Source organism: Octodon degus, unplaced genomic scaffold, assembly GCF_000260255.1.
Source record: "Octodon degus isolate 3935 unplaced genomic scaffold, OctDeg1.0 scaffold00234, whole genome shotgun sequence".
Lineage (NCBI taxonomy): Eukaryota > Metazoa > Chordata > Mammalia > Rodentia > Octodontidae > Octodon > Octodon degus.
The window spans coordinates 1,245,417-1,260,455 of record NW_004524810.1 but is presented as its reverse complement, the minus strand read 5'-3'; the positions used below and the strand labels follow the sequence as shown (position 1 = coordinate 1,260,455).

At 39.3% G+C, this 15,039-nt stretch overlaps 1 protein-coding gene and 1 pseudogene across 2 annotated transcripts in view; one reads left to right on the top strand and one right to left on the bottom strand.

The window, feature by feature from the left end:
* Nucleotides 1–15,039, bottom strand: part of Umad1 (UBAP1-MVB12-associated (UMA) domain containing 1) — a 261,883-nt gene that overhangs the window by 216,314 nt on the left and 30,530 nt on the right. The window contains exons 1-2 of one of the 2 annotated variants that reach the window (XM_023705985.1): nt 2,933–3,018; nt 1,689–1,791 (exon numbers count right to left, since the gene is read on the bottom strand). In XM_023705985.1, coding sequence (XP_023561753.1) covers nt 1,689–1,770 — 82 coding nt within the window. In that variant the 5' untranslated portion in view covers nt 1,771–1,791; nt 2,933–3,018. Of the gene's footprint in view, nt 1–1,688; nt 1,792–2,932; nt 3,019–15,039 lie in introns of those variants that run through there. The other variant, XM_012512583.2, reaches the window with a different exon arrangement.
* LOC101588197 lies at nt 2,828–4,496 on the top strand (annotated as a pseudogene).

Genomic DNA, 15,039 nt, shown 5'->3' with positions numbered 1-15,039 from the left:
TGAGACACGAATTCCTGACATGAAGGAATTCTGAAAGGAGGAAAGGTAGGATAAACAGTTGCAACTATGCAACCAACCCTACTCCAGTGAAGAAAATCACTGTCCTGGCCAAAGATCACTACAGTAACAGTGCTGCCTGTTGTAGCCACTGCCCTTCTCCTCAGCACACAAGACAAACTCAGACTTGCACACAGGTGTGCCAGCTCTTGGCTATGTAAAAGACAAGATTCTGTGGTAAAGTGTATCCATGAGAACCACTATTCAAGTCTTCCAGAGATTATTACAGTCAGAAATGGAAGGCAGCCAGAAAGGAAAAACCCATGTGTCCTCTCTGCAAGACCAGATTTTAAAGAAGGCCTCACAAGGAAGAGACTTACCCACCTCTTATCTGCTGACTGCGTGGAAGTCAGTGGCACAGGGTGAGCCCTGGGTGTGAGAGGGAAGCATGACAGAGCAGAAGCTGGAAATTCCACACCACCACTAGATTTTAAAGGGCCACAGCATTCACAACATTTGCTGACTTAGCCAAGAGAAGGGCAGTCTGAGGTAAGGAATCAGTATCTGGAAGGGAAATGGACCAGGGAATGAACACTGGTTTGACTTCATGCAAATCTTCTCAAAGAAGGAACTGGAATTTGGTAGGAGAGGGTCCAGCGTGGGTGAGAATCGAAGGGAACAGGAAACACTGAAGTGGCTCCTCTGCATTATCATCTCTGAGGAGCCAACTCATGGCAAGAACATGCAAAAGCTGTGACTCTTTTCCTTAAGAGGAAGAGCCAATGACACGGAGGAAATTTTGCTTTTTAGAATTCTCTTGAGAAATAGTACAGGGTATTTTTTTGAAATAAGTTTGTTTGTTTGTTTGTTTGTTTGTTTTGGCAGAACTGGGGATTGAATGCAGGCCCTTGGGCTTGCCAGGGAAGCACTTATTCCACTGAGTCAACTCCCCAGTACCTCAAAGAACAGATTTCTTTCTTTCTTCTTTTTTTTTTTTTTTTTTTTTTTTTTTTTTTTTTTTTTTTTGCAGAACCAGGGATTGTATTTAGGCCCTTGTGCTTGCCAGGCAAGCACTTATCCTAATGAGCTATCTCCCTGGCCCTGAAATAAGTATATTTAAAGCCACCAAAATCTTTAAAATTAGCAGATAGTTTTATAATCTTTAGTTCTTTAAAATTAGAAAATAAAATTTGTATTTAAAATCTTTTAAATCCTTAAAATTATAAGAAATAAACTTGTCATTAAAAACATTTTTAATGTTAAAAACATTGTTTTTAATTAAAGACATTGTTTAATAAATTTAAATTAAAAGTTTACATCAGTAAATACTTAAAAGAGCACCGGACAAGTTTAATTTCAGATGCTACTTTAAGAAGGAAGATACTATAAGACTGAACCAGAGTTTATCATGGATTCTTCACCATTTTGTTTTCCACAGTTAGGTTCACTAGTGTTATCAGATGAGAAGGTGTTATTTTATAAATTTAATTGGAAGTGCAAACTAATATGTAAGAGTCTGACTTGATGACAAAATTCCAAGTAATTGATGACCTTTATTTTTAGATTTCACTTGAAATTATATAAATTTATTTTGAAATTAGTAAAAACTAATTTTAGAATATCACTCATATAATTATCAAATCATTTTTTAAAAATCATCCAGCTTGATTTTGTTTCTTAAAAAGACTTACCTAAGAGGACAAATCCATCAGCCTCTACCTCTGACACTGAAGGCTGCTTAGGTTCTGGGGGCTTTCTGAAGAAGTGAAACATTGCTGTTGCTACTGCTGCTATCTGAAACAGAAATGCCATATAATATCAAGCTCAGAGGAAACTAAGAAACTTTTACCCTTCTTAGTGAAAACCCAAATACAAAGATACCCCAGTATATTCTTAGAATTCTACTGTCAGACTTAAAACCATGAGTCTTCTCTAATATCCCAAATTCTGGTACATGGACTTGCAGTTTTAATATCCTACATGCTTTGAAATTTATAATGCGACTTCTGTCTCTTAAGGTTCAGAAAACAAACAAAATCATTCCATGTAAAGCTAAAACCAACAGTTAATATTAAAATCTGGAAGGTTCTCACTAACAATAAACATTAGCTTGAAAAAAGAAAAGTAAATGCAAAAATCTGTCCTGGTTGGTGGGTGGGTGGGTGGGTGGGTTGGCTGGTTGGTTGGTTGGTTGGTTGGTTGATTGGTTGGTTGGTTGGTTGATTGGTTGTTTGGTTTTTGGTACCAGGGATCAAACTCAAGACCTTGCACTAGCCAGGCAGGTGCTATGTCACGGAGCTATCTCCCCAGCCTTCTTCTGTCATCCCATAACTATCTAATGCCTCATAAAACTTAGGTCATATATAAAAAGGTAAGAAGGTTCTTCAGTCTACTGTTGGTTACCTGATTCAGAAACGCAAATATGATAGCACTGATTATAACACTGCAGCCAACTTTAAATCCTGACCAGTGAAGATCTTTGTGTTGATATTATTATACACATATCCCACTACACACATACACCCCTAATTCTCCTATACCATTCTAATTTACATGAAAGAAAAGTAAAATATTCTAGAAAACTGGGATGAAAGATGGAGGGTACTCAAGGACACATTATACTTATAATCAGAGAGATAATAAGAGAAGAAAAAATCCTCATAGCAGCAAGCTCTTCAATTTTACTTTTCTTATATTCTGCCCATACCAAAACACAATCAAGAGTAGATAAGAATTAATCCAGTTCCAGTGCTGACGAGTAGCTATGGCAGCATGGCCTGAAAACTCGGAACAGTGAGGTACTAGCGCCCTACGGGTCTGTAGTGGTGATGGAACTTTATTAGGGATCTTGGAAACATTGCCAAAATGTCTGACATTAAAGAAGCTACTACCCAACTCTTTAATGTTAATCTTCGTGAGAACCAGAGATCCATACCAGTGACAGAAGAAAGTGACAGCAAAGATGAGTCTGAGCATCTCCACGTCATTATTGAAGCCACTGTCCTTACTGGCTTAGAGCAAACAGCTGCAGATGAAATCAGAGAGAAACTGGGGTCATCTTACAAAATCAGAAAGATTGGGGCAAGACATATTTTGACAGTTCAGTGGAAAGTCTGGCACAGGTTCATTGTCTGAGATCAGTTGATAACTTATTTTTGGTTCTTGAGAAGTTTAAAGATTCCCAGTTCAAAATAACAAAGGAAGAAGCTCTGAAAGATTTTGAATACTTGGCTAGAAAACTCCCATGGTCAGATCCTTTAAAAGTATGGGAAGTTAACACTTTTTTCAAGAAGAAGAAAGCAAAGTGCAAAAAGATGGATGTGAATTCAAATAAAAAGAACATTGTAAACAGACAAGGAGACAAATTCGATGAAAGAGATGTTAGAGGATTTGTTAACAATGCTTTAGATTCACATATCCTTGACTATTACAAGAATCCAGCCATCAAGGAGGAGATATCAACATTAGTAGGTGATGACCTAGCATCTTCCAAAACTGAGACTGACGAACATTCCAAAGAAGAAACCTAGCCTCAGGTGTTAAAAGTTTAGAATCACAGGCAATAAGGCAGGTGAGAAACACTGCTTTACCTCAAATGAAGCTGCAAGAAATTTTAGGGGTGTTGTTCAGGTCATTTCAAGTGGAAAGCTGACATGACCGATTTTGATGTGGAGGTTCTCTTGAATAGCCATGATGAGGAAATGGTTGTGGGCATTGCACTGACTGAGGAGTCTCCACTGTAGAAATATTACATGTTTTGGACCTCCAGCTCTTAGATCAACTCTTGCTTGTGGGATGCTCAGGCTCTGTGCACCTCAACCTACTGATATAATAGCTGACCCAATGTGTGGAACAGGGGCAATACCAATAGATGGGGGCCACTGAATGGCCTGCTACCATATTGCTGGTGATAACAGTCCACTGGCTATAAAAAGAGCAGAGAATAACATCCATCTTTGACCAAGAGTCAAGTTCAAGAAGGCAACCCTTCTTGGTGTATGCCCATTAATCTGTTCAGTGGGATAGCTGCAATCTTCCATTGAGACCTGGCTCTGTGGATATCACTGTAACAGATATGCCATTTGGAAAAAGGATGGGCTCCAAAAAGAGAAACTGGAATCTTTATCCAGCTTGCCTGCAGGAGATGAGCCGTGTCTGTAGACCTGGGACAGGCTGAGCCATACTCCTTATCCAGGACAAGAAATGCTTTGCCAAGGCATTATCTAGAGTGGGACATGTACGGCAAAAGGTGCATAGAGTCTGGGTGAATATCGGGGGTCTTCATGCTGCAGTTTATCTTCTGAAATATCTCAAGCTTTTGTTCACTGTTCAGAGCAAGATGGACAAAGAGGGACACCTTGGTAATACAAAGAATGATGGTTAATAGTTTTCATACTTCCCAGCACTGGAAATGTCAGCACGAAGATAGAAATGCAATCTGTAGAATTTGAATTATCCCAAAGCTCTTCATGTTGGGTAGTGAAAGATGTGATTACAATGTATTATAATTAAACATTTAGGAAAGCAGAGCCTTTCAGAATTTTTTGAAGGTATGGCTGACAATTAGCATATCCTCTCCCCCAGGAGGTATTGAACTAAGGACCTTGGTACAGAACTATCTCCCCATCCTTTTATTCTACAGTACTGGGGATGAAACGCAAGACCTTCACACTGCACTACATCCCCAGCCCTTTCTACTCTGTTTTTATTTTTGATATTATGTCTTGCTAAGTTGCAAAGGCTGGACTTCAACTTGTGGTCTTCTTGTCTTAGCCTCCACCTTAATAATTTCTTTAAAATGCTTTACAGACTATTACAAGCTTACTAAAAGGCAAGAAAGAAAGAAAGAAAGAAAGAAAGAAAGAAAGAAAGAAAGAAGAACCAAAAGATAAGAATTGCAGGACTAGGGATATAGCTCTGTGGTATAACCACCTGTCTGGCAAGCACAAGGTCCCAAGTTCAATCCCTTGTACCACAAAAAACAAAAAACAAAAAACAACAACAACAAAAAAAAAAACAACAGAAGCTCAGAATTGTACTGGGATTTGCATAAGCTGTGTTGAGCTCAGTTGCATATCCAAGTTTATTCACACTGACATGATTTCCCTTTCTGAAAAAATGAAAAAAAAAAAAAACATGCAAAAAAAAAAAAAAAATTCCAGGAAAGGAAAAGGAACATCCAGTGAAATCCTCAAACAAAGTGCTCAAAGAAAAGTCTGAAAATCATTTGACACCCTCTCTAGAGCAGAAGAATACAGGGCTTCTATGAAAGCGGTAAAAAACAAGATTTGATCAAAAAGGAAAAGGAGAAGATGAAGAGATAAATGAAAACAGCAATTAAATAAGATAAAGAAAACTGCACACAAGGAAAATATGAAATCAGAAGAGAATTGTTTAGCTTGCAAGCAGGAAAACAAGAAAGAAGTTCAAATTGAAAGATATATAAGATTGGGAAAATAAGGCCTCTGAGAAGGTGTCTGAAGGAAAGATAGATAATTAAAAGTCCAGCTTGTGTAAGGCCAACATCAAAAGACATACTATCATGAGGGAAGGGGAGGGGAGAAAAAAAGAAAGAGAAAAAAGAAAGTAAAATATAAATATACACACAAGATAGTTAAGATATTTTTTTTTATAATTTTGTTGAGAAACAAATAGCAATGAGACAGTTTCAAAACCGATTAGTAGGACAGTTTCAGTAATTAATACATTGCATAATGTTGTCTTCTTAGTGGTTATTCATAGTACAAGATGCAGACATGATATCCTGTCCACAAACACTATTAGTAGAAATCTTTCAATTCACTGAATTAAGAGAAAGTACCTATATATCTATCCTATTTTGAATATACAGATGCAAAATGGTTGTTCATTTGTATCCCCTTTTTTTGTTTAGTTTTGTCAGAGAAGGGTATTCCATTGTCATGTAATATTGTAGGTGAGTGAATTCAGCAAAATATTTCAACATAGTCCAGTAGTCCATAATAGTAGTGGGTTACCCATAGGACTAGCAATGTCAGAAGTTGTTGACTTGAGCCTTTTACAGCTCAGCATATTAATATGGCTTTACTTTTTGTACTTCAATTTTATACTTTTCTGCTGGATGGTTAAGACCAAGATAAAGCAAGACCCATATAATAAGAAATGTAACTTTTGTATCTGACAAGGTCAGTCAAATCCCCTCAGGATTTATCCTGAAACTCTGTACCACAGTTTATAGATCCTTTGTCAGTGTCAACCATGTGGATGAGTCATGGCCATTGCTTGAGCAATTTGCTCTCTGAGGAAGCCTGAGAGAATGTTTTCTCTCCAGGTGATTCTCCTCAGGCATACTCTACATCATCGATCACTTTCCTTTCTGGCCCCATAATCTCCTTGATCAGAAAACGTGGGCCACAACTGAGTTACATGATGTTACAGCACAGGTTCTCCTATGTCCTGAGAATAGCTAAGATAATTGTACTACTAATTTCTATTGTTTTATTGAAAAGAACAGTTAATCTTTACTTTTTTGATCAATTTTGCATGCCTCTATCTGGTAATCTGAACTATTATTTTGAAAATAGCAACATGTAACATAAACATTGTTGATACCCTATCATCTTGTTTTGAAATTCTGTATTATTTTTATTTTTTATTTTTTATTTTTTAAAAAAATTAAAAATAATTTCAAAACCTAAATTGAAGAACACTGTCAAAAAAAATCCCCCTCAAAATATTCTCAATTCAAACACACTTATGCCATCACTTCTGGTGAAGTAGATGTGGTGGTCTCTTTTGTGAGTGTCTTTACAAACTGTGATCAAAAATAAGGTTGATGGGCTGGTGAGATGGCTCAGTGGTCTAAAGCACCTACTTAGAACAAGCTTAGCAAAGCACAGCGACCACGGTTCAATCCCCCAGCACCACATGCCAGCCAGCCCCGCCCCCTGGTGGGCTGAGCTGGCCCCACACACACATAAATAAAATTTAAAAAATAATAAATAAATAAGGTTGAGTGGGACTGGAGAGATAGTTCATCAGTCAAATTTTTAAAAAAAGATTAAATAAAACAAAATAAAAATAAGGTTGAGGGTTAGGGATACAGCTCAGTGGCAGAGCCTCACCTACCATGAGTGAGGCCATGGGCTTGATCCCCAGTTCTGACAAAAAAGAAAACAAAAGTGTGAGCGCTGCTGTAAGTGCCACCCACCAGAAAGGCAGGCTAGCAAGAATGCTACAGTGTGTCCTCTTTGGCCTTACTCACCAGGGCTGGCACCATGTGACTTCGAGCTCTTCCTCAAAGTCAAAATGACTACAAAAAGTAAATGTTTTGAAATGATTCAGGACATTAAGGCAGCCGAGAAAGCACAACTAAAGACACAAAAGAGGATTTCCAGAACTCCAGAAAGTGGCAAGAATGTATGTGTTTAGGAAGAGGGAATATTTTGAGGGCAACTAATGGCAAACTATCTTTTACTATAATGAATTGTTTTTAATTTAAAAATTCATTTTATTTTTCCACCACACCACATGACTACTGAATATTTAAAACAACCCCTGGATATCAATTTTTAACAGACAAGAAGATATCAGAGAAAACCGCTCAGCCTCCAAGGAGGCTCTATTCCTCAATTTCCACCTCAGTTATACCCAACTGTATAGGAAAAAGAAAGAATTCTAAAAGGCTGGGGATGTAGCTCTGTGGCAGAGCATTTGCCTATGATGCCCAGGGCCCTGGATTTGATTCCCAGCACTATAAAAGAAGAGAGGGAGGGAAGGAGAAAAGTAGTAGCAGAAGAGGAACAACAGTCAAGCCTCGCTGCTGTGACTCTGGGACTGTTGTATACCTCCTTTCCCTTTCTTGAATGGGAGGACTATAGAGACTGTTGCATGCCCCTGCGATGCTGAGCTTTGTGCTTGATGCTATGATTGGACGGGGCAGTTTGAGCGACTGTCTTCAGGGACAGTGAGTGATTCCACCGCAGCCAAAAGAGAGCTGAACATACAGTAAACATAAAAGAAAATCCTGGGATCGTTAGCAGTGTTTACTACCTCTGCTTATGGAGACAAAATAAACTAGCTTTCTACCCTTCTGGATATTAGGTGTGGCCATGTCACTTGCTTTCCTTGCTATTTAACATGACATTAGAGTGCTGCAGCAAGGAGCTTTGGAGGCCTACGTGCAGCCCCTTTGCAAAGTGCTTCCTGTTCTAACATACAAAAACAGCCTTTTTTAAAATATATCAGTTATTTAATTAGGTTGTTAGTAAGAATTTTAGAACACTAATTTATGTGGATAAATTCCATTTGTCAGAGCAAAAACAGATTGCAGGTAGCCCCACAGCTGAGGAACAGCTTTGATTTTTGCTAAAAATCTGTGAGTCTACCACTTTCTGATCCACCTTGCCCTGCTCTGAAATCTGGTATCTTTCTCAGTGTTGAAGAGCTCACCCTCCTGGCATCTGGGTTTCCGCAGCTTCTTCTTAAAGTAAGCATCAGTGATGTGTTTGGGGATTTTCACTTTGCTGATACCAATTTTTATAGACGTGGCAGTGACAAATTTCTGGTGTGTTCTTCATAAAGGAACACAATTAAGGCTAAGAGGCCCAATTGTAAGTAGAAAGCCACTGGCCAATTGCTTCAGGAAGACCACTCTCTTGCCTCTGTGACACCTGGTGAGGATGATCAGGATGGTGCTGGGAGTGATGCTAGCTCGAAGTTTCCTCAATGCTGACTGAAGGGTTTCTTGCTGTGGCTCAAGAGCTTTCGGGGCACATCTTCAGTAGGGTAATATCTTGGCATTTTTCAAAGCTTAACCACCCAGACACCTCCATTCTTGTCCCCACCAACTGGTTTTGTGATCATAGCAAGAACTTTCTCCTTTTTCTTCTCAACCTTTGATTTAGCGGCTGTGTACTTCCTCTTGTACAAAGCCTTTCTGGGATACATAGCAGATTGGGAATATCTACCAATTCCTCTAACCAGGACAGAATTTCGGCTGCAGTGGGGCTGCCCCTTCTTGGACTTTTTTACCTTCACCTTACCCTTTTTACTAGTACCACTGGCAGAAGCCTTCCTGGCTTTGGGTATCTTCTCTTTAGTGTCTGGCTTCTCACTTTCTTCACCCGCCATCTTGCAAGATGCGAAAGAAACAGCCTTTTAATAGGACACAAATTCCTAAAATCTACTCATGTCTGGCCACAAAATAAAGAACAAACATGAATATCACAAAAGTAATTCTGGAAAGCCACTCTTGAGACCTGGAAATTCAGAAAAAATTTTATGAAAGCCAGATCAACCCAGGTAACATGCAAGAAAAGTTTTGCTTTGGTTTGCTTTGGCTTTTTGGTGGAGGTGCTAGAGATGAAACCCAAGGCTTCAGCCGCGTTAAGCATGTCCTTTATTACTGAGCTACTTCCCCTGCCCAAGAATCTCTTTTGATTCAAGCAGTTTATCTAGAAGTTACTATTCAATGAAGCATTTTTCATGGCCTAAAGCATCATATTCAAACAGTATGTAGGCTCCAGGAGTTTGTCAGATGGAGGGACTTGCTGGCAAAGCCATGCTATCACTTTCAACCTGTCACCTCAGAATATCCCAAGCACATGAAAGGAGGAAAGATAATTTAGGATCCAAGACTCAAGAAACTTCTAGGCAGAGAAGAACAAAAATAAAGCAAAAATGAACAGAGACAGTATTAAAGAACATGGCAAGAAGATAACTACAAAAACAGCCACTGCAAACGGCTCTGAAATTAGTAAGAAAGAAGCCATCACCTGCCTACTGTCACTGCACCTACCTGACCACTATATTAACTCCTCTCTCAACTGTAGCCCACTTCAAGATGCTTTACTACAGACACAGCATACCAATTCTGCAGTGCAAGTGCTGGGATTCTCCTATAAGATGAATGCTACTGAAAATACTGACCCATCATACTAAGAAATGAAAGTTTCTAGTCATGTATCTTTCATCTCTCCATGCATGACAAGGCCATGTGCTAAGACACTAAAATATGTAATCAAATGTGCAATCAAAATCTTTATCCCATTATACTATTTTTATATAACTCAAAAACACATAGTAATATAAAAATTTACATTGGGAGGGCTGGGGAGATAGCTCAGCAGTCTAAGCACCTGCCTGGAAAGCACTAAAAGCTGAGTTTGATCCCTGGTACTGCATGCTGCACCAGCCCAGAAACCGCAGGTGCACAGTGCTGACCCTGAAACCAGACAGCCTCTAATCTCAGCTTCTGGGGAGGCTGAAACAGGAAGATCACTAGGAGTACAAGCTGTGTAGTGAGACCCTGTGTCAATAATTTTTTTTAATTACACTGGGAAGGAACTGGCAAATATTCTAAGATCTCCAGCAGGCATCATGCCAATAGCAAGATTTAGTTATTTTGTGTAAGACTACAAAGTGTAAAGGAGAAGGGAAGTAACTCAAATACCCCTAACATATGTTAAGTTCTCCAAAGGTGTTGGGCCCTATAGCAAAATGGTGGCTTATATACTCTGTCTCCTATAATCCTTGCAATGACCCCACCAGGAACTCACAATTATTCACACTGGATAAGAGAAAGGAGTGAAGTAAAAGTAGGCTGAGTATGGATCCAAACCTACATAGGTGCTAAGTAAACAGTAGAACTATATTGGTATTATTTGGTTTTTTGCTGTCTTTTGTTTTCTTTAAGACAGGGCCTCACTATGTTGTCCAGGTTAGCCTCAAAACCCAGGGCTCAAGCAACTCTCCTGCTTCCACCTCCTGGAACTACAGGTAGCAAGGGGCTGATATTAGAGAAGCAAATCATCATATACTGCTAGAGTTGAACTTTAACCAATCTCTGTTAGTACCAAAGCTAAGTGCTTCTTATCAATAAAGCACCAGAGAGAAAGACCTCTGAAAATGTATACCATATGTACAGGACTTTCTGTAATATATCTTTTCTCTATATTAGTCAAATTTTTTAATTGATTTTATTAAGAAATGAGTAGAAATGAGACAGTTTCAAAACAGGATAGTAGGACAGTCACAATAATTAATACACAGTCAAATATTTTTGATCAATTCTATTTGTGTCTCATCAATATTTGCTTTTCAAAGCTTTGCTCAATTCAGTCTTCTGAAGATAACTGCTAATTCCATAACATCTACATTCAAGACTTTGATTTAATCTGTATTTTATAAGCACCACGGAAGTTCTGATCTAGATACTGATCTAGCAGTGCAAATGCAGCACTTGGCATTAGAGAACAGACTGCAGCCTTGGTGCAGCATACTCCTGAGGCAATCCTTAGCAAAACTAAGTGTTAAAGAAGACCTCACTAGCACAGCCACTCCCAGCCCCAAGTGACCTTGCTTCTCCTATGTGAGATGTTACCCATGTTCCTGCATACAGTCCAAGCTTCTTCCCTTATTTACAATTTTAAGTACTTTTTAAACTATCTACAATGAAAAAAAAAATAGCATTTATCAACAGGGAAACAGCATATTTATTATTAAAAATCCATTACTTGCCAGTAGCAACACTGTTCCTAGGCTGGGCCGAAATTCAACCCAGAGTACCTCCTAATACTCACACACATGAATTCTCAAGCTACATAGAGGACAAAGAATTCACCTTCCAGAGACGCAGACTGGGAGAAAAATACCTGAAATCAGGTATTTGATACATAATGCATCTCTAGAATATATCAAGTACTCCTAGGCTCAGTGATAAGGAAATAACTCACTAAAAATGGCAGCCCAGATCCACCCAACCCCAGAGCCTTCAAGAATGTGGGAGAGTTTCTGCATGGTCCTGCACCCGCCGGACCAAGCCCAGGCCCTCCGAGCAAGAGAGACCCTTCCCCCAATTCTACGGACCTCCCCCACCCCTCCAGAGCCAGCCCACCCCTGCCCTGTGAGTGAGAACGTCCACCATACTCTTGGGAGCCCTCCAGACCTGCCAAAGCCCAGGCCCACTAATTCAGGAGCAGAACATCTTGCCAGAGGAGCACAGCAGGCTCACTCCCAAGGGCAGCAGAAGGAAGGAGCACAGTGCCCAGACCTAAGCCAGGCACAGCTGGATGAACTAGAACTTGGTATAATGGTACCTGAATTTTAGTAGGTGCTAAGGTTACAAATGCACCAAAGCTCTATGACAAAGGTCAGTGGACAGTGTTATACAAAATGACAAAGAGAAGGAGCAAAATGAAATCTCAGGTCCCGAGCTCACACAAAACAAGTACAGAGGACACTAACACAGCTTAAATGTCTGAATTCATAGCATCTGAAGTAAAGAAACAAGAGCAGACAGGTACAGAGGAACTCAGACCAGAATTAATCTTTGAAATAAAAAAGAAATCTATGAATTAAGAGCATCTGAAATAAAGAATCAATTGCAGAAACATATAGAGGAAATCAGATCACAAATAAACTATGAAGTAAAAGAATTAACAACCACTTCTCAAGAACACACTGATTAAAAAAAATAGAGAAGATTAGAAAAGTGATGGATTCCTTGAATGAGCAATACAGGAAAGAAACAGATCACAAGAAGCAGAGTCTAAGAGATATAGAGGAACTTAAAATTTCAATCACAAGCTTGCAAAACCATTTGAGGGAAAGTGAAGATAGAGTTTCAGATCTTGAGACACTGTTGCAGCTAGTGAAACAGTAAGAAAAGATCTATTGAAAACAACTAGGATCAGGAAAAACTAATTCACCACCTGCAAGACAATGCAAAGATGAATAACATAAAAATAATAGGCATCAATGAGAAAGAAGGAGTCAATACAAATGATATAAAAGAATATGGGCAGACGTAATAGCAGAAAATTTCCCAAATATGAGGAAACAATCTGACATTCAGGTAAACGAAGCATACAGAATGCTAAATAACTTCAACACAATTAAAAGTACACTGAGACATATAATAGCAAGATCCAAGAAATACAGCACAAGAATATACTGGAAGCCCCTAGAGAAAAGAAACATCACATTTAAAGGAAAACCCATCAGAATAATGCCCAACTTCTCTTCACAAACCATGAAGGCAAGAAGAGCATGGAGGAGAATACTTCAAGTGCTCTATGAAAAAAAATGCCAAGATCCAGTCCCAGCCCAGGCCCAATGAGTGTGTGGGAGAGCTTCTGGCTACCCTGCGCCAGTGGGACCTGCTGGTCCCAGCCCAGGTGCAGTGTGGGTGAGACCCTCTTCCACCCCCTGGAGACCCCATACACCACTCTGCAGAAGCCCTCCCACCCTACCCGCCAAGTGAGAATTTCTGTCTCGTCCAAGGGATCCCAAGATCCAGAACTAGCCCAAGCCCAGTGAGTATGTGGGAGAGCTTCCTCTCTGCCCTACTCCACATTGTCCCCTCCAGAGTCAGCTCAGGCCTGGCATACAGGCCTGGGGTAAAATCCGGCAGCTGCAATCCCTACAGACAGTGTAGGAGACAGAATCACCCAGATAGTCCAGGAGCAGAACATCTTGCCACAGGGGCACAACAGATTCACTCCCAAGGGCGGCAACAAGAAGGAGCTGAGCACAGCAGCCAGACCCAAGCCAGGCACAGCTGGATAAATCCAAACTTTGCAGATCAACACCTGAATTTCAGTAGGTGCGAAGGTTATAACTGCACCAAACTACACAAAAAGCCGAGAAGGAGCAAAATGCAATCTCAGAACCCAAGCCCACCCATAACAAGTGCAGAGGACAATAACAAAGAACAAATTGGGAACCACACAGCTGAAAGTAATGAATCAACAGATTCTGAAATAAAGAAACAACTGCAGAAAGGTATAGAGGAACTCAGATTGGAAATGAAAAAAGAAATCCCTGAATTAATAGCATCTGCATAAAGAATCAAATGCAGAAACATAAGGAGGAAATCCAATGCCCACCCAGAACAAGTGCAGAGGACAAAAGCTCAATTGAAATATATGAATTAATAGCAAGAATAGTAAATAAGCAACAACAGAAAGTCATAGAGGAACTCAGAGCTGAATTCTTTTCTACTAGCTCAGCTCAAATGTATGAATTAATAGCATCGATAGTAAATAAGCAATAGCAGAAGGTTATAGAGGAATTCAGAGCAGAATTCTTTTCTGAAATAAAAAAAGAATTCTCAGAACTCATAACATCTGAAGTAAAGAATCAACTACAGAAACAAAGGGAAGAAACCCAATCTGAAAAAACACTGCAGTAAAAGAATTTATAACTGCTTCTAAAGAAGTCATAGATAAAAAAAAAAAAAAAGAGGAGATCAGAAAAATGATGGATTCCTTGAATGAGCAATACAGGAAAGAAATACATCGCATGAAGCAGAGTCAAAGAGATTTAGAGTAACTGAAAATCTCAATCACAAGCTTGCAAAACTATTTGAGTGAAAGTGAAGACAGAGTTTCAGATCTTGAAGACGCTGGTGCAGCTAGTGAAAGGTAAGAAAAGAGCTCCTAAAAACAACTAGGATGCAGGAAAAAATCATTCATCATTTGCAAGATGATGCAAAGATGAACAATGTGAGACTAATAGGCATCAATGAGAAAGAAGGAGTCAATACAAAGGACATTAAAAAAATACAGGCAGAAGTAATAGTAGAAAACTTCCCAAATATAAGGAAATAATTTGGCATTCAGGTAACTGAAGCATACAGAACGCCTAGTAACCTCAATCCAATGAAAAACACATAGAGACATATAATAGTCAGGCTCCCAGAAATTCAGCACAAGAATAATATATTGAAAGCCACTAGAGAAAAGAAGCAGATCACATTCAAAGGAAAACCCATCAGAATTACAGCTGACTTCTCTTCACAAACCATGAAGGCAAGAATAGCATGGAGCAGAGTACTTCAAGTGCTCTATGAAAACAAATTCCAGCCCAGACTACTATACCCTGCAAAACTCTCTTTCAAGTTGGATGGAGAAGTGAAATACTTCCACGACAAAGAACAACTAAAGAATTTCATGATGACAAAGCCAACCCTACACAGGCTCCTGAAAGATATTCTAGAGAGGGACCAATAAGATCAGAACTCCACGAATGAGATCAGAAGCAACCAACTAAATAGGGCAA